This window comes from Zootoca vivipara, chromosome 13 (assembly GCF_963506605.1).
Source record: "Zootoca vivipara chromosome 13, rZooViv1.1, whole genome shotgun sequence".
NCBI lineage: Eukaryota > Metazoa > Chordata > Lepidosauria > Squamata > Lacertidae > Zootoca > Zootoca vivipara.
The window spans coordinates 15,797,640-15,820,882 of NC_083288.1; the positions used below are offsets into that span (position 1 = coordinate 15,797,640).

General features: G+C 47.4%; 1 protein-coding gene across 1 annotated transcript in view; it reads left to right on the forward strand.

The window, feature by feature from the left end:
- Positions 1-392: 392 nt before the first annotated feature.
- Positions 393-23,243, forward strand: part of SYT3 (synaptotagmin 3) — a 40,875-nt gene continuing 18,024 nt past the window's right edge. The window contains exons 1-4 of the mRNA XM_035135526.2: positions 393-793; positions 4,816-4,956; positions 6,968-7,349; positions 12,607-13,159. Coding sequence (XP_034991417.1) covers positions 4,821-4,956; positions 6,968-7,349; positions 12,607-13,159 — 1,071 coding nt within the window. The 5' untranslated portion in view covers positions 393-793; positions 4,816-4,820. The remainder of the gene's footprint in view (positions 794-4,815; positions 4,957-6,967; positions 7,350-12,606; positions 13,160-23,243) is intronic.

The following is a 23,243-nucleotide window of genomic DNA, read 5'->3' on the forward strand; positions in this document are numbered from 1 at the left end:
ATCTTTCACCCAATGTGGGGCTCGAACCCACAACCCTGGGATCAAGAGTCTTGTGCTGTTCTGGCTGAGGTATGTTGACCTGAGCCTTAAAAAAGCACATCTAGCTGAAAGAGGAAGCATGCACTCGAAAGCTCACACTAATGACAAACTTAGTTGGTCTTTAAGGTGCTACTGGAAGGAATTCATTTATTTTGTTTCTTCTTGTATTAAGTAGAATAGGAAAGATCTCTACACATCAGACCAATGCTTTCTGTACTAAGAAGTGCAAACTGACAGAAGAAGCTGTCTTTGGGCTTACAAAATGAGCCTGCCCCACCCCCAAATAACTAGCCTTTGTATCCATGCAGGTGCCTACAGAACTAAGGAGGGTGGCAACTTGCAGCGGTGCAATTTCGCCAAGGACTTAAGACAACAGCCCCCTCCCACCATGAAGAAGCCCCCCAGGGTCAGCTGGGGATTGGGCATGCCACCCAGGCCTAGCAAAGCCAGCCAGGACTACTGACCCTCTTCGCCTCTGCAGATTGTTCCCTCGTGCATCCAGCAGAGGGCGCAACCCCTCTCACCCTGCCGCTTCCCCACTTGGCGACCCATGGACCCGGCAGCTCCCCGGATGGCAGATTGGGTGCCCTGCTTCCGGCTTGCAGCTGCTTACACGCGGACTCGGATCCCCAGGGACTTGGTATTGGCGTCTTGCTGCCCTACTGCCTGGCGTTGACCTGGACCGGTCGGCATCCTGGATCCGGCAACACGGAAGCAACCTGACAGCCATCCCCTGAACCAGTTTGCTGACCAGGTGAGAGTGCATAGCGCCAATGTTCATTTTCGAAAAGGGCGGTTCCTGCCTCCCATCTCCTTACTTCCCTGTTTTCCCCCTGTGTTGAATGTTTGATTGTAAGTTCCTTGGTGGGTAGGGACGTGCCAGTCATCTTGTGCTCTGCAAAGCAAAGAAAAATGTGCATAGACACCAGCTGCACTTATGGGACCAGAAGTTTTTAATCCTTAAAATTAGAAATGAGAAATTTAATTAGAAATGTTCCCACTGGCTTCCCTTAACATGATTTCCATCAGCTCCACACACAGTGCTGGGATGTGGGGCAGCTTTTGGCATTCCCCCTCCAGGGCCAATCTCCCCATCTTTCTTTTCTTTTCTTTTCTTTTCTTTTCTTTTCTTTCTTTCTTTCTTTCTTCCTTCCTTCCTTTCTTTCTTTCTTTCGCGATCACTCATAGCCGAGTAAGATTGTCTTCCATAAACACAGTTTTAACAATAAGTCCGTAAGTGGCTGTGGAGGCCAATTCTGGATCCACACGTCCTTCCACAGTGGGGACATTGGTTTCCGGACGGGAGTTGATCACGGTGTGGATTTGCCAAGCGTGCCTTCCTCTTAGCATGTTTCTCCCTTGCGTCCTGAGTTTGATACCTGGACCATAAAACAGCAGCGGTTGGGGAACAGGAAGTGATGTTTAGCGAATCCTTTGCTTCTCCCCTTCTTTATACAGTGGTGCCTCTCTTAACAAATGCCCTGCTTAACGAAATTTCCGCTTAACGAAAGGTTGCCTCGCTAGACGAATTCGTTTTATGAAAAATTCGTCTAGCGAATCGCGGTTTCCCATAGGAATGCATTGAAATTCAATTAATGCGTTCCTATGGGAAAAAAAAAACCCAAAAAAACCAATGCATTCCTATGGGATTCGCTAGACGAATTTTTCGTTATAAGAAAAGACCCGTGGAACGAATTAAATTCGTCTAGCGAGGCACCACTGTACATTTATTTATCTGGTTTTTCAAGTTAAAGTTTTGCAATCACATATCCAACATACATCATAAAAACAAGATTCCAAATAATCTTCCCTCCTCCCCTTTGTGGGTCCTGTTTTTAGTCATTTCCTCCATAATCCAAATCTTTTACATCTCCATTATATCCAAAATTCACCATTAAACTTTTTTCCTCCCCCCCTTAGCAACTGGCCATGTCTCTTTTGGAAGGGCCTAGCATGCTCTCCATTTTATATGCCTTGTTGGCTGTGTTTCATCTCAGTGCTCCATCTGGCTAAGAAAGCCCTTCAGGCCGAAGGAGCCTGGGAGCCTGGGAACACCTTAGAGCAGCCTTGGCCAACTTGGTGCCCTTCAGATGTTTTGGACTGCGCTGGCAAGGGCTGCTGGGAGTTGTAGTCCAAAATGTCTAGTGAGCGCAGGTTTGCCAAGGCTGCCTGGGAGGGACTGAGATCTAAAAACTGCTGCCTCCTGATTCCACTGTGGAAATATAACCCCCATGCAGACATGTTAACGTTACAAGAGAATTGAGCTCATTTCCCTGGTTAAGGTCCAGTTTGGCTCCTGGTCTCCCTTCTGCAATTCTGTGAAATGGGGAATCCCATGCTTGGATCGGTCAGGAAGCCAGAAGCCCGTCCTATAAGTGCCTGTTACCCCGAAGACAAGGTCATGTTGCTTCTCCTGCTGTCTGCCCTTGTCTGCCTGCCTTTCTATTTTCTGCCTGGAATAAACAGAACACAGGCTGACTGCATTTGACGCTTCTGTCAGGGGTTACGGAAGGAAAAGCTTTTCTTTTTTTAAAGTAATGTCTTTATTGATTAAAAAGAATTACAAAGAATAAACAAACATAAAGCACACAAACACAAAACACACAAATACACACACTGATACAAATACAGATACACATTGTTTGTTTCAGTTTCTAATATTTACACTATTTCTACTTTCCGTTGACCTCCAATTATGCTTGCTGTTTCTTTTCTGTTAATTAAGTAATGTCGCAAGATATTTTCCCCATATTACCTTTTTCTCTTTTCCATTCATATTCTCTGTCACCTTTGTAATATCGATTGATGGTCTAACAGGCTCAGTCTATAGAGTTTTGCCAGTGGAGTTCTTTTTATATTATTATTATTTAAATATTCTTCAAATGCTCCCCATTCTTTATAGACATTTTGTTTCATCTGCCCTCTCATTTTGGCTGTCATTTTTGCTAGCTGCATGTATTCTACCATTAATATCCTCCAATCTGTTACTGTGGGTACACTTTTGTTTTTCCAGTTCCTTGCAATTATAATTCTTCCCGCCACTGTTCCGTACGTAGGAAAGGCTTTTCAATCTAGACTGTTCCACATTCCCCTCACTGTATATGATGTACACCCTGGCTCAAAAGGAAATGGGGTGTTTGTGGGGAGGGGTGAAGTTCATACGCTGCAAATCTAATTGCCCCCGATAGTTTTCCTGAGGGGACGTCACATGGAAAATCCGCTTACAGCCCACCCTTGGGGAACTCAAAGGTGGCACACATTGTTCTCCCATTTTATCCTCACAACAACCTTGTGAGGTAGGCTAGGCTGAGAAAGATTGGCTCACAGCGGCTTGGCCAAGGTCGCCCAGTTAGCATGGCTGAGACCCCACTGAGCTGCTTGGACCTGGGTCTCCCCAGATATATTTTGGGGCACTCAGGTGTGGGGAACTTGCTGGGCAAAGGCCTTGGCTTAATTCCATGGAGGGAAAACAGAGGGGTTAAATGGGTAGCAGAAACAAAAGAGCAAGAATGAGATGGCAGAGAAAAACGAGGCTCACACCCTGCTTCTGTGCAGCCCCCCCCCCAACAAATTATCCCCATGGGACTGTGGCCTTTGTTAGGAAGAAATAACAATGACAACAATAACAGTTTTTTTATTTGTACCCTCCCCATCTGACTGGGTTGCCCCAGCCACTCTGGGCGGCTTCCAACATAAACAAAAACATAATAAAACATTAAAAACTTCCCTATACAGGAAAACTGCCCTGTCACTGTTCTAACCTTTGTATGGTACTGCTTTTCTGGGTTAAGTAAGTATGCCAAGGCAGGCCAGTGGCCTGCAGGGAAATGGGTAAACTTTTTAGATGGGGAGGACCAAAGCTGGCCTTCCCACAAGGCAATTCTAAACGGAGGGTTCATTCTAAGGGGTGAGAGTTTTGTCACATCAATGGACGAGGCTTCCCTTTTCCTCTTCTGCCGGGGAAGTGGAGTTGAGGGCATGCTGAAGGCGAATGCGGAAGAGGGCAGAATCCCAATGGAAAAGATGCTACTGTTTCCAGGGGCAGCCTAAAGGTAAAGGGACCCCTGACCATTAGGTCCAGTCGTGACCGACTCTGGGGTTGCGCGCTCATCTCGCATTATTGGCTGAGGGAGCCGGCGTACAGCTTTCCAGGTCATGTGGCCAGCATGACAAAGCCGCTTCTGGCAAACCAGAGCAGCACATGGAAATGTTGCCGTTTACCTTCCCGCTGTAGCGGTACCTATTTATCTACTTGCATTTTTGATGTGCTTTTGAACTGCTAGGTTGACAGGAGCTGGGACCAAGCAACGGGAGCTCACTCCGTCACAGGGATTCGAACCGCCGACCTTCTGATCAGCAAGCCCTAGGCTCAGTGGTTTAACCACAGCGCCAGGGGCAGCCTAGTTGCCCCCAAATAATGAGCAGACATAGGATGCCTTTCTAGGAACACAGGGAGCTGGCCTTATTCTGGGCCAGGCTAGCGATGTCCACTCTGACCGGCAGCCACTGTCCAGGGCCTCAAGCAGAGAATCCTTTCCCCCTACCTGCATACCTGATGTTTACCAGGAGGTTGGGGAATGAACCTAGGACCTCCTTATAGGCAGTAGCCTCTTGTGAACCCGCTTCAGTGAGCATTGGGAATCAGTGTCGCGCTGAAAAGTAGCCACATTGAACTTTAGTTCAGAGGTAACCGCAGCCCCAAAGATTTGCATGACCTTAGTCCTCCCCCCGCCCTTAAATATATGTTGAAAAATACGTTTTCCGTCCCCTCTTCAGGCACCATGTCGGGAGATTATGATGAAGACAGACACCGCAGGGCAATGGAGCTTCTTCATGTGCTGTGTTCCAACACATGCGCTGCCCAGGAACGCGAGAAGTGTCAGGAACTGACAGGCCATGTGGGTCCCATCAACTCAGGTGAGGAGCCTAGAGGTAGGGGATGATATGGCCCATATCTTGGGGAAGGATCTCAACAGGAGGAAGGATCATGGCCTAGGCGCAGCCAGGAGTCCACGGAGGTGAGGGGGAAGGCACAGGGACTGTTAGGGTAATACCAGGTTTTCAATGGTTGATGCTGGTGCTCAGGCAAATGTTGTGTCAGGTGGTCCACGTTTACCAACCAAATATGAAGATGCAGTTTGACAGGATCTGTAGGACCCTGGCAATTGTATTTTAAAACAATCAAGCTTCCAGTCCTCACTGCTTTTGCTGGAGCAAAAAACAACAACTACAACCGTGGGTGGTGGGGTGGGGACAAATGCTTTGAATTGAGAAGTGTAAACATGTCGACTCTTGCTGCAGAAATGCAGATTGCCTCCAATTTGATTTTTAAAAATAAAATAAATTCTGGAAGTTTTTTGTTTCAACTTTCATTGCTAGGCCACGGGTTGTGCTGGCTGTCTCTCGCAAGAGTGGGATTTAATGGGAGGCCGTCTTGGCGTATTTTAGCAATGGAGAGATCTGGAAGCCTGGATATACAAGAGAGACCTTTTGTTCAAGGTCCCAGCCAGTGAGCCATATCTGTTTTCCAGGGTACTCCATTCCATTGTCTTCCATCTGTTTTCTTCCCTCAACAGATGGCCCTGCGGACATCGAGCATGCTCAGTCTTCAGTAGACTGTTTCAGGTCTCTGCCCCATCACCCTAATTGATTACTATCATTATTACTATTTCCACAGCTTGTGGGGTAGGTTTCCCCGTAGCCTCCCTCTTGTGCTTAGATTCATAAAATTAGATCATCTGGTCCAAACCTCTGCAATGCAGGAATATGCAGTTGTCCCATACGGGGATCGAACCTGCAACCTTGGCATTATCAGCACCACGCTCTAACCAACTGAGCTGCCTAAGACTCCACCGTTGGCAAGCTGAGTTTCCTAATTATTATGTATGACTTATTCTATTCATATCTCAATTTCGAGACAAGTGGCTCCTGAAGCATCTTTTCTATTAAAACCTGCAGAAAAGGCATGCTATTATTATTATTATTATTATTATTATTATTATTATTATTATTATTATTATTTGTATACTGCTCTTCATCCGTAGATCTCGGGGAGTTCACAATATCATTAGGGGTTATGTGGATTTATCTGCCAAGGTGTCAGGTGCTGGACTGCAGAGGAAAGGTGGGGATTGCTCACCCCCCTCTTCCTGAACCTTCCCGAGAAGAGGAAGACAGTATAGATTTAGAACAGTGGTTTGCAGAAGGGCATTGTTCACAGGCTGCAGAGAGGAGAAGCTGGGGAATATTGGGAGAGGAACAGCAGGAAGAAGAAGCAGCACCAGGGGGGAGAGATAGCTGTCAGACTCAGTGTCTTTGGAAAGCATTCCTGCCCCCCAGGACCAGGCATGCATTGAGAGTAGTAGAACAGAAAGCTCCGAGGCAGAAAGCTCAGATTAGCTGACGCAGGGTTGACGTAGAATAGGAGAGGGGGTGGGACTTTACTTGGAGCAACGCCATTATCATTGGGAGACTGAATTCCTTTGTCTCTCTCTGTGAATACTGAATAAAATTACTTGGTAAATATTCTTGTTTACCTGCTTCTTGGCTGCCACTGCGGGAGGAATCAGATTCCCTAAAGCCTGACACAAGGCCTCTACTGGCAGTTGGTGACATCGCCCAGGTTCCGGGCTGTTCCGTTCTGAGTAGACGAGGCCCCAGAAAGTGCTGGAGACGGATGCTGCATGAGGCCAGCGCTGGCTTGATAGTGTCAACCAAGTCATACAAGCGGCCCTGCCATTGACCTGCAGAGCCCCCTGGCCTGCGGGCGTTGGCGATAATAATTCAGGTGTCCTGGGCAGGATAGGGGACAGGGTGCAGCAGAGTCCTGCGCCTGGGCCGGTGACCGAGATGCCAGACGCCTACAGCAGCCAGCTCCCTGCCGTTGACCTCCCGTCGTGGTATCTGCCCCTCCACTTTTCTCCCCTAGAGATCCTGGTCAGCCTGCTGTCAGTGATCGTGACCTTCTGCGGGATCGTGCTGCTGGGCGTCTCCCTCTTTGTCTCGTGGAAGCTGTGCTGGATCCCCTGGCGGGACAAGGGCTCCTCTTCGCAGACGCAACGCAAGGAGCACCTTCTCCATGCTCACCTCCACCATTCGCCTTTCGGGGACCTCCTGCCCGAGCGGATGGAGCTGGGTCCCGAGATGCCCGAAAGGTCCTACCTCGATATGGATTCCTACCCCGAGGCCAACCTCAAGGTCAGCCAGACCTCCCCTGACCTCCCTGTGGAAGGCCAGACCAGCACCAAGGAAGGTACCATCCCCAACGCCCACTCCCATCAACAAGTAGCAAGCTTGGCACCCACACCCAGGTGAGCTGGGAAGGTGGGAGGATCGCCGGGGGCGGTGGGCATAAGGATGAAAGAGGGATAGATGGGTTAAGGACTTTAAAAAGTGGCACTCGTTTGCTGTTTTCCTGTTCCATCCTTCCCCGTTTCCCCCCTTTTGGTTTGAAGGTCATAACCACAGCCCAAAAGATTAACGGTCATCCTCTCCTATCTCTGGAAGAATTATACAATTCCTGTTGCCTTAAAAAAGCAAATAATATTTTACAAGATTCATCTCATCCTGGATATAGTCTTTTTGCACCGTTGCCTTCGGGCAAGAGATACAGAACAATTAAATCAAGAACGAATAGATTAAAAAACAGTTTCTATCCAAGAGCTATAACCATCTTAAATGCTGTAACTAAATAATATGATCTGGGGGAGTTGTGATGGGTGTGTGTGTGGCTGTAATTGTGTGTTTGTTTTGTTTTTTATGGGATGGTGTCAGAGGGTTGTCATGGCTACTCTAGAGTAACTCTGCTTGAGTCCAGTTTGTCTTTAAAGACTTTTATTGTGCAAGAGCTATAACCATCTTAAATCCTGTAACTAAATAATATGATCTGGGGGAGTTGTGGTGTGTGTGTGTGTGTGTGTGTGTGTGTGTGTGTGTGTGTGGCTGTAATTGTGTTTTTGTTTTGTTTTTTATGGGATGGTGTCAGAGGGTTGTCGTGGCTACTCTAGAGTAATTCCACTTGAGTCCCGTTTGTCTTTAAATACTTTTATTGTGCAAGAGCTATAACCATCTTAAATCCTGTAACTAAATAATATGATCTGGGGGAGTTGTGATGGGTGTGTGTGTGGCTGTAATTGTGTTTTTGTTTTGTTTTTTATGGGATGGTGTCAGAGGGTTGTCGTGGCTACTCTAGAGTAACTCTGCTTGAGTCCAGTTTGTCTTTAAAGACTTTTATTGTGCAAGGTATTTACAGTGCAGAGACAGCTTAAAACATGACCTCTCATTCCGAATCAGAATCCGGCAATGGCGTACGTCTGTTATTACGCCAGCAAAGTAGTGGGGCACCCCAAAACGCCTCCCCCTTGACCTGCGTCGTGGTGCTCTCCTTAACTCTTGCGCCGGAAGGAGCGATGCCCTCTCAGTCTCCTCCCTGTCAAGGCGGTGGAAGGGCTCTCGAGCATCCTTGAGCCCTTGCCTGCATCTCTCCTCCCCTGAGCTTTCCCATCATTTCGCACGCTGGCTTCTCTCTCCCTCCAAGTCTTCCCCCTCCCCCCTGGCTGCTTCAGACCCACTGCAAGCAAAGATGTTTATTCGGCTGTACGCCCATCATAAAACACAACACAACACAACAAATCAAATAAAAACCGCAGACTCGTACAAACCACAGATAATATAACACAATTCACAGCTCACAAGGACAAATATTAACAATTCAAAAAACATATCTTGAAGGTTTAAGATTAAGATTAAAAATTTAGGCGCCTAACTAAAATCAATATCTGATGTCATTTTTTTAAAAAATTCTTATAACTATCAATAATCAGCTAACATTCCATTCTGTCTCTTGTACGAGAGGACGGCTGTTAGGAATTTAGCAACCTGTAGAGTAATATAAGGGTCCACATCTTGAAGAACCCAGGCTAGCTGAAGGTCAACTGGATTGTCAGCCATAGGCTGGATTATGGAGTTTAATATACTAGCACGAGCCAAACTGTACATAGGGCAGATAAACATAACATGGTGTAAAGATTCAGTTGATTTCATTTCGCAAGCACACATTGAAGAGACTTGGCCCTTAGTAAATCTATGTCTCAGCACATTAGTTGGAAAAACATTGAACCTAGCTTTAAGGAAGGCATATCGATGAAACGCGGCCATAAGCGTTGTTAAGTAGGATGGAGTACGGTAAATAGGGGTTATGCCGATATTTAACGGTGAGCAGACTCCCCCGCCAGCTAGACAATTTTGGTATAGCTCCGCATCATCCAACCTTTGGTTTATACACCTTTTTGCTGCATTTAGATCCAGTTTGAGCAATTCAGAGGGAGAGATCTCATAGGACAGCAATTTGGCATGGATTTTTCCGGTCCACAAATTTGTGAAGTCATCCCGCCACATGCATTGAATAAGATAGTGGTTCGGGACCCACTGCTGCTCCCTGTGCTTGGCGAGGTGGACGTTAGGATGATGGGGGCTGGCTCCCTGTAGGGAGTCACCCTTACATCCGGCATTCACTTTTATTGTACTATGTACAATGACAATAAAGTATCTATCTATCTATCTATCATCTATCTCTATATCTATCTGAGACAGCCTTGTTTTAAGTCATTGCAAGCCATTCGGGAGGACCTTTCAGCCAGTTTGTAGCCGAAGAAATAAATGGTTCTCGTGTCACTGCAGGAGGTTGTTGTGGAGGAGAAATTGGCAGGGTGTGGCATTTCTGTGGAGAGCATACACTGAATGATGAAGCAAGGGCAGCTCCAGGTTTGAGGGGCCCAATGAATTGCTCTTGTATGGGCTCCCTCTGGCGTTGGTTACTTGAGGATCAGGGACAGCACTCTGACTCTGGGATCTGCCATTTCAATTCCCCGTAGTGCCTGAGAGCAGGGGCAGCCCTCCAGAAGTTGGGTGCCAACTCCCATCAGGCTCAGCAGTATGGCCAACAGCTAGGGATGCTGGGAGTTGTAGGACAAAGGCATTCTCAGTGGTGGCCCCAAGCAAGATGTGGGGGTATGTATTTGAGGGGATGTGTGCCCCTCTGATCTGTTCGGCAGAGTTGGATACAAAATCTGGGAAAACCTCAGACTTTGGGGCTCCCTCCCTACCAACTCTACATATATTTGAAAGGCTTGCAAAGGCCACGTTTTTTAACCTAAGCATTTGGGAATCTTACTGATTTTCTGTTGGTTGCGCTGTTGTTTTTGGTTGGTTCGATTGTTTCCTGTACTGTGTTTATTTATTGTTTATTGTTTTGTAACCTGCCCTGGGACCTTCTGGTCCCCGAAGACATGAACTTGGGAGGCCTGGTGTGTGGAATTGTAACTACAGCCCAGACTCGTCCTTCCCTTGACCAGGAAAACACCCAAAGCAGTTGCCTATTGAGCAGCTATCTAGAATATTGTTGTTGTTTTTTAAGGGGGGAAACCCACCTTAAATTGCCAACAGATTTGGGGCATAAATTCAACAGTCAAGGCTCAACGGGCAATGAATAGTGCGGAAAGTAGGATCCAAGTGTTGCCTCCGTTGTGAACTCTTTGGAAAAGTTACCGCGTGGCACAGAAACTGTGGAACTCACTGCCACAAGAGGTGGTGATGGGTGCCAACTCGGATGTCTTTAAAAGAGGATTAGGCAGATTCATTCATCCAGTGTTGGAGGGAGTGTGGCTCTGAATTCCAGTTGCTGGAAATCACAAGGCGGGAGAGTGCTCTTGTGCTCAAGTTTCGGGCTTTGCTTTCGGACTTCCCACAGGTACAGTATCTGGCTGGCTACTGTGATAACAGGGATAACAGGGTGTTGGACTACAATGAGCCTCTGGCTTGATCCAGCAGGTTCTTCTCATGCTCTTATTTCTTGGCGTTGCGCCTAAAATGAAAATTGTAGGGACAACCCACAAGGTTGTTATGAGGGCAACGAAAATAAATAGTGTTTCCAGGTGTCTGGAATCTAGACCAGCTGCTTTTAAAATCTTTTTGGACTATCTGAGAAATCGTTAATGTCAAATGAAATCGCAGGCAGGTCCAGAAATATAAGCAAAGGAACGAGAAAGGAATGCAATGTGCCAAGGGTATGTGTTAGAGCAGGCATCCCCAAACTGCGGCCCTCCAGATGTTTTGGCCTACAACTCCCATGATCCCTAGCTAACAGGACCAGTGGTCAGGGATGATGGGAATTGTAGTCCAAAACATCTGGAGGGCCGAAGTTTGGGGACATAGGCGTTAGAGAAATAAGTATTCCATTTAAGGCAGTAGATAAAAGGACTTGGAACAGAAACGGCATGGAAATGAGGACGGGTAGTCAAAATGCTTAGGGAATATTGTGTGAAACTGAATTGAATATGTTAAATTGTGTGAAAATTTTAGGAGAAGTGCGTAAAGCCTCAGAGTTGCACATTCGTGAGGCTGAGCCGCTGCTGAGCTCACGTTCATGAGGCTGAGCCGCGGCAGGAGGAGGAGGAGGTGAGGCAAGAGGAGGAGGAGGCGGCTTCCCGGGTCGGTGCCCGGCAGCACCGTGCGGAGAGTCCCGAGCCTCTGGGACGCAGCAGTGCTCTGTAGCACTTTGAATCCTCCTCCTCCTCCACGCGGCGCTGCTGGGTGCTTTGTTTGTGCTTCAGCAGCAGCAGCAGCAGCCGTTTCCAGGCGCCGAGCCGTGGCATGAGGAGGAGGATTCAAAGTGCTACATAGCACTGCTGCATCGCAGAGGCTCGGGACTCTCCGTGCGGCGCTGCCGGGCGCTGACCCGGCAAGCTGCCTCCTCCTTCTCCTGCTGTTGCTCGGGGCGCTCCACGCAGCGCTGCTCCGGCCGCCTTTCTACCCCCCCGGCCCCAGCTGTTTGTCGGCGCTTCGTCGGCGCGGCGCTTCAGCAGCAAGGTCCCGCTGCTGGGTCCCGCTGGCTGGGGCGCTTGGTGGGCCACATGACGAGGTCTGGCGGGCCGGATTTGGCCCCCGGGCCTTGTGTTTGACACCCGTGCCTTAGTTGATTCTTTTTTTAAAAAAAGATAATTTTAATTAAATTTCCAAACAAACAACAAATAACAAAAACAACAAATAACAACAACAACAACAAACAACAAACAAAATTTTTGCATTTTATCTTCTATTCACCTTTTTTAGTTCATTTTGCTCTGCCGAGCTTTGACTTCCCTCCCTCCCATCATTCGGTTTTCTTTCCCACTCTTATCTTGCAGTTCCTTTTAGTCCATCTAATTAAAACCAATTCGTAGGATTTATTTCAGTCCTGCAAGTGTCTTTAAACTTCTACAGTTCTTCTCCATATAGTCCAAATTTACTCCATTCCTTTTGGAACCTTGTCTCTCCCTGGTTTCGGATCCCGCAGGTCAACATTGCTAACTCTGCATAGTCAATCATTTTTGTCTGCCACTCCTCAATCTCCTGTAATTTCCATTTTTGGGCTAATAATATCCTAGCCGCGGTTGTAGCATACATAAATAATTTTTGGTCTCCTTTTGCAATCTCCTCTCCCTAGAAGATTCTTCATTTGTCCGGTGAATCTGCCCATGGTGGCTAATCTATATGGTCATGCAAGCCACTGTTTCCCCCCTTTCTCCCCAGGTACAACACGCTGCCGCGCCCTGTGACACAGCAGTTGAGCAGCCCGGACACCGGCGTCCACGGAGGGGAGGAGAAGGTGGAACAAGTGACTAGCATTGGGCAGATAAAGCCCGAGTTATACAAGCAGCGCTCGGGCGAGTCGGACTCCAAGAAAGGCGAGGCCGCCAGCTGTGGGCGGATCAGCTTTGCCCTGCGGTACGCCTACGGCACCGAGCAGCTGGTGGTGAGGATTCTCCGGGCCTTGGACCTGCCTGCCAAAGACGCCAATGGCTTCTCCGACCCCTACGTGAAAATGTACCTGCTGCCCGACCGCAAGAAGAAGTTCCAGACCAAGGTGCACCGCAAGACGCTGAACCCCATTTTCAACGAGACTTTCAACTTCAATGTCCCCTTTGCCGAACTGCCCTCGCGCAAGCTCCACTTCAGCGTCTACGATTTCGACCGCTTCTCCCGCCACGACCTCATCGGCCAAGTGGTGCTCGACAACCTGCTGGAGATCGCAGAGAGGGACAACGACGCGCCCCTCTGGAGGGACATCATGGAGGGGCATTCGGTGAGCGGGGTTATAAAGCTGGGGCGGGGATGTGGGGGGTGGGCACCTCCTCAAAACGACAGCACGTGCCCAAATCTAGCCCTCTTCAGGTGCATGATTTAATACACAAGGGTTAAAATGAGGGGCAGAGGTGCGCATGCAAGCCACGCCCTCTGTGCCCCCCCCATATATTTCTGCTCCTTGGTGTAAGCCAAGGCTGGCCGATATATCGTCCAAAACTGGTTTGAAGTCTGTATTGTGAGAGTGGTTTCCTAGTTTCCTTACCTTCCAAGTCCCGGACTGCAGAATCCGGGACCGGCAGCCGTGTGACACCGGAAGTTGCGTCGACATAACTTCCGGTGTCGCTTTGCCCTTCTATGGGCACAAAAAATGGCCGGCGGCGGCTTCAAAAGTAGCTTCTACGCATGACCGGAAGTGCGTCGATGCAACTTCCAGTCATGCGTAGATGCGACTTTTGAAGCCGGTGGCGGCCATTTTTTGTGCCCATAGAAGGGCAAATCAGAAAAAAAATAAAAAATGGCCCCCGGCAGGAGAAAATAATGGAGAAAAACGGGAGACGAAGTGATATGGGGGACCACCGGGAAAAGGTAAGTAAAAACGGGGGGTTTCCCGGGGGAAACGGGCTCCTTGGCAGCTATGAGATTCTGACCTGGCAATATATCATGGATCAGGATGTGTGTTAGGGCTGGGCGATATATCGTCCAAAACCGGTTTGAAGTCCATAATTTTTGACCTGGCATTATGTGCAAATCATGGTGTGTGGGTGTGCGCTAGGCAAAAAAATCACAATGCGGGAAAATCTGTGAAGCCAACCAATGCATCCACATAGTTCCATCCTTATTTCAGATTGTGATATATTGTGATACATTGCGATGCTTAGCTGGTGATACATCATGAAGTTGAAAACCAGATTATCACCCAGCCCTGGTGGAAACACACCAGTAGGAGCGCCACATTTGTTCCACTCTCCCTTCTGCCTCATCCTGCGTCTTGGTAAGCAACAGTGAACCCACCTGCTGGCAAATTGCTTCCGATGATCATTAGGGCAGCTGAGACTGGAATGCAGGGCCCAAGTCCAGGGTCCCCCTTAGTGATCACCCGGAACATGGCAGAAGCTGTGGCTTGCAGCAAACAGGTCTGTGGCCAGCCCGCTGGGGCTGGTCGCTATATAGCCATCTTTCTCTCTTCCTTTTAATTTCATAAAATGTTTTATCATTGGGGGACAGCCAGCTTGGCACATACACGATTACAGATGCTCAGTTTATTATTTTTACTTTCAAAACGTATTATCCTCTTTTCTTTTCTTTTCTTTTTTTTTCTGGCGCAAAAATGTCCGTGCTTATACTCTAGTGAACACATCTAGCCTGAAGCGATAATGGTGCTGTGATTGAAAACGAGTTATAAAATGTGAAACTGCACATGCTGAGGGTATTTTTTTCCTTCTTTAATCAGAGTTGGCAAGCTGGGTTCTCTCTCTCTCTGTTCTTTGGAGGTGGGGGAGAAGAGAAATGTAAATTGTGTCCTTCCCCAACTGAAGCGACGGGGATACAGTCATACCTCACGTTAGCTCTGCTATGGGTTACGTCTTTTCAGGTTACGGACACGCCGAACCCAGAAGTCCCGGAACGGGTTACTTCCGGGTCTGGCGTGCGCGCATGCGCAGAAGCGCCAAATTGCATCACCCCTGTGTGCAGACGTGGTGCTTCAGGATGCGGCCTTTTCACGTTGCGAACGGGCCTCCGGAACGGATCCCGTTCACAACCAGAGGTACCACTGTAATACATATTGCTATCCAATGCCCCTGTAACCTCCATGTAAGTCCATTAGATTCAGGGTCCAAAATTACCAAGTTTCACCTCCGAATGTGATGTAAGAAGCATTGCCCTCAGTCTGATCTGGCTATGCTTGACTGCAATGAGATTGATTGATTGATTGATTGATTGATTATTTATTCAATTTACATAGGCAAATCAGACTGGTCGCAGTACGTCATCACTCTTCCCGAGAAAAGCAAAGCTCCCTCCTCCTTATTGAGGGGAAACTGCCACTTTAAAAGAGGCCCTGCGCAACGCAGTCTCTCTCCTTCCTCCTCTCTCGGCAAAAGGAGACTGGTTGCTTTCATGGCAAGCAGCGAGCAAACGCTGCTAGCCCCGAAATGCCACGTCTCTCAATGAAACAGGAACCCTGCAAAATTTCAGCATAGCCCTAGTATGACTGGTAGGCACCGGTTCGTAACTGCAGTGTTATCCCCTAATAGTATCATGCATGGGGGTCTACGAGAAAAGTGGCATGCCTGGTAAATTCGTGGCTAAGTATGGAGGACGGACGAATAAACCCCATACTCCGTAGGCTCCCCGCTTCTGAAAATGCTGTGCCTCGTACAGTGCTGCGAACTCAGCCCTGCAGCTCAGCTGTTGAAAAGGAGAACGGGTTGTCAGCTGGTTATTTATTTATTTGGGTAAAGTTTTAAATTTCATTTCATTTTATAACGTATATAAAACAAAAATTAGAAGATGAGAAACAAAATTATAAAATAGGTACATAGAACGAGGAGTTAAGCACATGAGTTAACAAACTCCAAATATAGACTACCAACATTGTCAGATCATCAAGTCTAGCACCAGGCTTGTGATGAGTACGTATAATCCATTTCAATGCCGGCCGTTCTACACAGTCAAAAGCCTTAAAAATATCCAATGCTACTATACCAGCTTTCAATTTATTTCTTATTATATCTGTTTTATTCAGCACTCTTCCTATTAGGCTAGACAACCTGTGTCTTCTTGCTGCAAAGCCACATTGGTTTTTATTTATATATTTTTGCATAAAATTATTCATCCTTTTTGCCCTTGCAGTGTATTGCGGTCAATATTTTAGCATCTTGATTTATTAGGGAAATGGGCCTATATGATCCTGGGTCCTTCAAATCTTTTCCTGCTTTTGGAATTAAGATAATTATTTATTGTTCCCACAATGGATGGATCTTCTCACCCTCTATTACTGAACTATATAATGCTTTTTAATTTAGGAACCAATTTTTTTTAAAAAAAATGCCTTATAATATTCCGTTCCCAGCCATCTGCTCCTGGGGCTTTCCCCCCTTGTAGTTTCCCTATAGCTTCCTCTCTGTCTTTTCCTGAAATTGCCTGTTTCATAGCTTCTCTCTAGCCCTACTTTCTAGTTTTATCTTCCAGTGTGTCTCAATATATTCTTTATATTCTTTCATCTCCCCCATAGAATATGTTACCTGCTGGATATAACTCTTGATGAAGCTGCTAAAACACTCTCAACTTATCTTTCATCAGATTGTGAATATTACCTGCTTTATCTTTTATTAGACTAATTGAATTCTTTACTTTTTTTGACGGTACAGCTCTCGCCAGCAATTTGGAATTTTTATTACCATGTTCAAAAAATTATCTTTTCAAGCATATCAAATGCCTCTGCACTTTTTCAATATCTTTATTTTTTAACTCTTTCCTTTTTGCCTGTAATTGTGCGTAATGTCTTTTATGTTTATCATGAATATATTGAAACAAAAAATAAAAAAAGTCCTCCCAGTAGCACCTTAGAGACCAACTACGTTTGTCATTGGTATGAGCTTTCGTGTGCATGCCCCATCGTTTTGCCCGGACACTGAGGTCCAGTACCGAGGGCCTTCTGGCGGTTCCCTCGTTGCGAGAAGCCAAGTTGCAGGGAACCAGGCAGAGGGCCTTCTCGGTAGTGGCGCCCGCCCTGTGGAACGCCCTCCCATCAGATGTCAAAGAGAAAAACAGCTACCAGATTTTCAGAAGACATCTGAAGGCAGCCCTGTTTAGGGAGGCTTTTAATGTTTAATAGGTAATGTTATTTCATTTTTCTGTTGGAAGCCGCCCAGAGTGGCTGGGGAAACCCAGCCAGATGGGCGGGGTATAAATAAATAATAATAATAATAATTATTATTATTATTATTATTATTATGCACTCTTCTTCACACTTCTTCTTTCGTGCATGCACACGAAAGCTCATACCAATGACAAACTTAGTTAGTCTCTAAGGTGCTACTGGAAGGAATTTTTTTATTTTTTGTTTTGACTACGTCAGACCAACACGGCTACCTACCTGTAATGAATATATTGATTTTTACAACGACCTAATTTCTTCCTCTAACTTTTTCATCTCTTCTTGTTGTTGTTTTCTTTCCAATTTACTGGATTCCCTAATGCCAATTCCCCTCATCGCTACTTTCATTGCATTCCATATTATTGCTTGAGTGCTTCGCCCCTTCTCCTTAATCTCCCATACGTCTAATAATTCTTTCCCTATCTTATTTACTGCTTGACTATCATTGAACATCCTCCTATCTAACCGGGACTGGTGATTCAGACGCTTCATGCTATGTGGGTCAAGGGCAGCAGGGTCTCTGGGATGCCCCCTTTTCTCCACCACGCAGCATGGAAGTGGAGCCTGCTCCTCCATGAGCTGTTCTCAGGGTTTCTGTGCTGCATTTTGGGGGAGGCGAGCCCTAATTGCACGGCAACCCATCAAACTGAGTCTTTGCATGTGAGTGTGCATGCACAGTACGTGTGCGCATGCATGTGTGACGTTCTCACATCCATACCACACTCTTGTATCGCTTTAAGAGTCACGATATCCCTCTTCAAAATCCTCAAAAGGCCTATCACAGAGAAGAGGGGCAAAGACTTGCTCTGCTACTGCTTCAAAGGAAAGGACTAGATCCTGGGACCTGTAGCTTTAAGGGTCTCCTAACAACTCAGAGGGACGTGCGTGGCGCTGTGGTCTAAACCACAGAGCCTAGGGCTTGCCGATTAGAAGGCTGGCGGTTCGAATCCCCGTGACGGGGTGAGGTCCCGTTGCTCGGTCCCAGCTCCTGCCAACCTAGCAGTTCGAAAGCACGTCAAAGTGCGAGTAGATGAATAGGTACAGCTACAGCGGGAAGGTAAACGGCGTTTCCGTGCGCTGCTCTGGTTCGCCAGAAGTGGCTTAGTCATGCTGGCCACATGACCCGGAAGCTGTACGCCGGCTCCCTCGGACAATAAAGCGAGATGAGCGCTGCAACCCCAGAGTCGTCCACGACTGGACCTAACGGTCAGGGGTCCCTTTACCTTTAACAACTCAGATATCTCAAGGGCTGTCACATGGAAGATGGAGCAAGCTTGTTTTCTCCTGCTCCGGAAGGCAGGACTCGAACCCATGGCTTCAAGTCACAAGGAAGGAGATTCCGACTCGACCTCAGGAAAAACTTCCTGGCAGTAAGAGCTGTTCTGACAGTGGAGCAGTCTCCCTCGGGAGGTTGGGGACTCTCCTTCCTTGGAGGTTTTTAAGCAGAGGTTGGATGGCCATCTGCCATGGGTGCTTTATCTGAGCTTCCTGCATTGCAGGGGGTTGGTCCCGATGACCCTTGGGGTCGCTTCCAGCTCTATGAACTCTATGATTCTATTAACTCCTCAGCTCCCAGTCAGATGGCTTTAAAGGAGGATTATAAATAAATAAATCCACAGAGAATAAGTCTACCAGTGGCTGGTACCCCTGCTGGATGGATATAGAATCATAGAGTTGGAAGAGACCACAAGGGCCATCCAGTCCAACCCCCTGCCAAGCAGGAAATACCATCAAAGCATTCTTGACCTATGCCTGTCAAGCCTCCGCTTAAAGACCTCCAAAGAAGGAGACTCCACCACACTCCTTGGTAGCAAATTCCACTGCCGAACAGCTCTTACTGTCAGGAAGTTCTTCCTAATGTTTAGGTGGAATCTTCTTTCTTGAAGTTTGAATCCATTGCTCTGTGTCCGCTTCTCTGGAGCAGCAGAAAACAATCTTTCTCCCTCCTCCATATGACATCCTTCCATATATTTGAACATGGCTATCATATCACCCCTTAACCTTCTCTTCTCCAGGCTAAACATACCCAGCTCCCTAAGCCGTTCCTCATAAGGCATCGTTTCCAGGCCTTTGACCATTTTGGTTGCAAAATGTTCCACTGTCAGAGGGAGGATGCCAGTTTCAGGTGCTACTCGCAGGCTTCCTTTAGGGATCTGGCCGGCCACTGGGAGAACAGGATGCTTTCAGCCTGATCCCTGTCGGCTTCTCCCTCCTTGCCCTCCCGCACGACACCCTTTCCCTTGAACTCTCTCGGAGACGGCGTCAGCACACAAAGCAGGTTTGCTTCCCCCAACTCCCTGGTGCATATTTTTAGCTGGATTTGTTGTTCAGGAAGCTGGTGGCTAATTAGGGCAGTCAGGTGTGAGGCAGACGGTCCCCTCTCCCGCCTCCTTGCCTGTGCCATCCCGATGCCACTTCATCTCAGTCTCCCTGGTTATGACAGGTGCTTTGATTTACCAACCCGCCCCCAGTCCAGACCTGCAGCCACCTTCTTTTTCACCCCCTCACCTTTAGAGCCCTAAATGTTCTCCCGGTTTAATGCAATTGTCATTGATTGCAATCTTGTTCCTGAGCTCCAGGAAATCAGCTGGTGTCGGTAGCGGGGAGGGGGGAGAACCAAGGAGACGGGCGGCGCTGTGTGGATGTCTCCACTTTGGGGGGGGGGGCGGAGAAGAGAGAGGCTTACCCACAAGCCAAAGAAACGGGAGTGCTAAAGACAGCTCAGGCCTGTGAATAGTTTCAGCTTAACAGGAATCGGGGCTGCGACTATTTCGACACACAGAGACGAGATGCAACACACACACACACACACACACACACCGGGTTTCCCACTTGCCTTCCTTCCCGATTTGGCGGCCAGCGCCCTCACTCCGAACTGGCTATGTTTGTCCTCGATAGGACTATTTGGCATGAGGGATGTCATCACATCCCTAAGTTGCTCTCTGATTGGCTGGGGTCACATTTTTAGGAAGAGGCAGCTCAGTGGAAAACAAAAACAAAGCTACAGAAGCAGCTGCCCAGAAAGGCAATAAATTCTACTACATGCAAAAAAATGCATACCCACACAGATTTTGAAAAACTTTTGAAAAACATTTCCCCCCACCTTTTTTCCATGCAATATATCTATATGTATATCTAATCTATATCTATATCTAATCTATTCCTATACAGTCATACCTCTGTTTAAGTCCGCTGCGGTTTGAATACTTTCGGTTTAAGTGCTCCGCAGACCCGGAAGTCTTTACTTCCGGGTTCCGCCGCGCGCACATGTGCAGAAGCTATATGCGCGGTCCGTGAATGTGCAGAAGTGCTCTATCAGCGCTTCGCACACACGCGCTATCGGCGCTCGGTTTAAGTACTTTTCGGGCAGCGAATGGCACCTCGGAACCAATTAAGTACTTAAACCGAGGTACCACTGTATCTATCTCTATCTCTGTCATCTATATCTATATATCTATGTCATCTATATCTATCTATATATCCAGCGTTGTTGTTTTTCTGGGAAAAAAGGAAGCAGAAGTCACCAAGAAAATTGTTTGTTTGTTTGTTTGTTTGTTTGTTTGTTTGTTTGTTTGTTTGTTTGTTGCGGACCCAGTCGCAGTGCCAACCCCACCCCCACCTCCGGGCAATGGCTAAATGTAAGATGGGATTGATAAACTCAAGCAGACAATGATCTGCATTAGAAATGGCCACAGCTTTATTGATTATAGATAAAGGTGGATTTTTAGATTCAGGCATTGGGTTTATATCCGTTCTAGCCCTCCCCACCCCCACCCCAACAAAAACAATAATTATTTAATTTTTAATAGGTAAGGGGATTGAGTCCCCCAGAGTTCCTTCTAAAAAAAACCCCTATCTATATCTGTATCTACCGTGTTTCTCATATTATAAGACATGTCTTATATTTATTTTTTCCTCAAAAAAACACACTATGGCTTATTTTCAAGGGATGTCTTATTTTTTTCCTCCTCCTCCTGCCGCAGCCGGCATTGCTGCTGCGCCTATCACTATGTCTTATTTTCGGGGTATGGCTTATATTCCTTGAATGCTTAAAAATCCTGCTATGGCTTATTTTATGGGTATGTCTTAAAATATGAGAAACAGGGTATATAGCTATAGCTATTCACTGATGAATGTTTGATACAGCCCTAGTTGGAGGCACTGTCATACAGTGGTTCCGCTCCTTCCTCCTGGGCCGTGTTCAGAAAGTGGTGGTGGGAGATGAATGTTCAGACCCCTGGGCTCTCACTTGTGGGGTGCCTCAGGGTTCTGTCCTCTCCCCCATGCTTTTTAACATCTACATGCAGCCGCTGGGAGAGATCATCAGGGGGTTTGGGCTGGGTGTCCACCAGTATGCGGATGATACCCAGCTCTACCTCTCTTTCAAATCAGACCCAGTGAAGGCGGTGAAGGTCCTGTGTGAGTGCTTGGAGGCGGTTGGAGGTTGGATGGCAGCTAACAGATTGAGGTTGAATCCTGACAAGACGGAAGTACTGTTCTTGGGGGATAGGAGGCGGGCAGGCGTGGAGGACTCCCTGGTCCTGAATGGGGTAACTGTGCCCCTGAAGGACCAGGTGCGCAGCCTGGGAGTCATTTTGGACTCACAGCTGTCCATGGAGGCGCAGGTCAATTCTGTGTCCAGGGCAGCTGTTTATCAGCTCCATCTGGTACGCAGGCTGAGACCCTACCTGCCCACGGACTGTCTCGCCAGAGTGGTGCATGCTCTAGTTATCTCTCGCTTGGACTACTGCAATGTGCTCTATGTGGGGCTACCTTTGAAGGTGACCCGGAAACTACAATTAATCCAGAATGCGGCAGCTAGACTGGTGACTGGGAGCGGCCACCGAGACCACATAACACCGGTCCTGAAAGACCTACATTGGCTCCCAGTACGTTTCCGAGCACAATTCAAAGTGTTGGTGCTGACCTTTAAAGCCCTAAACGGCCTCGGCCCGGTATACCTGAAGGAGCGTCTCCACCCCCATTGTTCTACCCGGACTCTGAGGTCCAGCGCTGAGGGCCTTCTGGCGGTTCCCTCGCTACGAGAAGCCAAGTTACAGGGAACCAGGCAGAGGGCCTTCTCGGTAGTGGCGCCCGCCCTGTGGAACGCCCTCCCACCAGAGGTCAAAGAGAACAACAATTACCAGACCTTTAGAAGGCATCTTAAGACAGCCCTGTTTAGGGAAGCTTTTAATGTTTGATGGATTTCTGTATTTTAATGTTTTTTTGGAAGCCAGATAGGTGGGATATAAATAAATTATTATTATTATTATTATTATTATTATTATTATTATTATTAATAGTTGTTAACTCAGGATTTGCCTTGGGTTTATAAACAGCCATTCACTTTGTTGCCAATGACAAGAATAGTTTCCAAGTGAAACCATCAAGGATGACTAACATAGCACCTGTCCTCTAGCTGTCTTTGTGGGGAGAATAATATGTGGGTCCCACGATTCATCCCTGGCATCTCCAGGTAGGACGGGGAAATACTCAATGGTCTGACTCTGTATCAAGCAGCATCCAGTGCTCCTTCTCAAAATGTGTTTCTGTGTGCCAGAATAATCAAGCCTCTGCTTGAATTTCCCCAGCGAGGGGGAGCCCGTTCATACCTCTGGGACTAGGTCCCGTTGTGTCAAATCCACTCAAACAGCCATGGCTTCCCCCTCGAATAATCCTGGGGATTGCATCTTATTAAGGGTGCTGAGAGTTGCCAGGGGGACCCCTGCCCTCACAGAGCTACAGTTCCCAGCACCCTACAGTTCCCATGATTCTTTGGGGGAAGCCATGATGCTTCGAGTGGCTCAAGAGTGCTCCAAACACGTGGTGTGGATATGACTGATCCGCTCTTGCCGTCAAGAAGCTCTCCTTAATCTTCAGCTGAAATCAACCCTCCTGGCATTAAAGCCTGCTCGATCTAGTCCGTTCCTTTGAAGCAGTAGCACAGCAAGTCTTTGCCCCTCTTCTCTGTGACAGGCCTTTTGGGCATTTTGAAGAGCGATATCATGTGATATCAGTCTCCTCCTTCATCATGTTGAATTTAAAGGAGGCAATGTGAGAAATGACTGTTAGCTATTTAGGACTGTACACAGTGCTGGTCCTACTCAGGGTAGACCCATTGAAACTAAGGAACATGAACTAGCAGGGCATATAGTCTACAAGTACTAGTTGGGAATATCTCTTCCAGCCTTGCTTGAGTAGT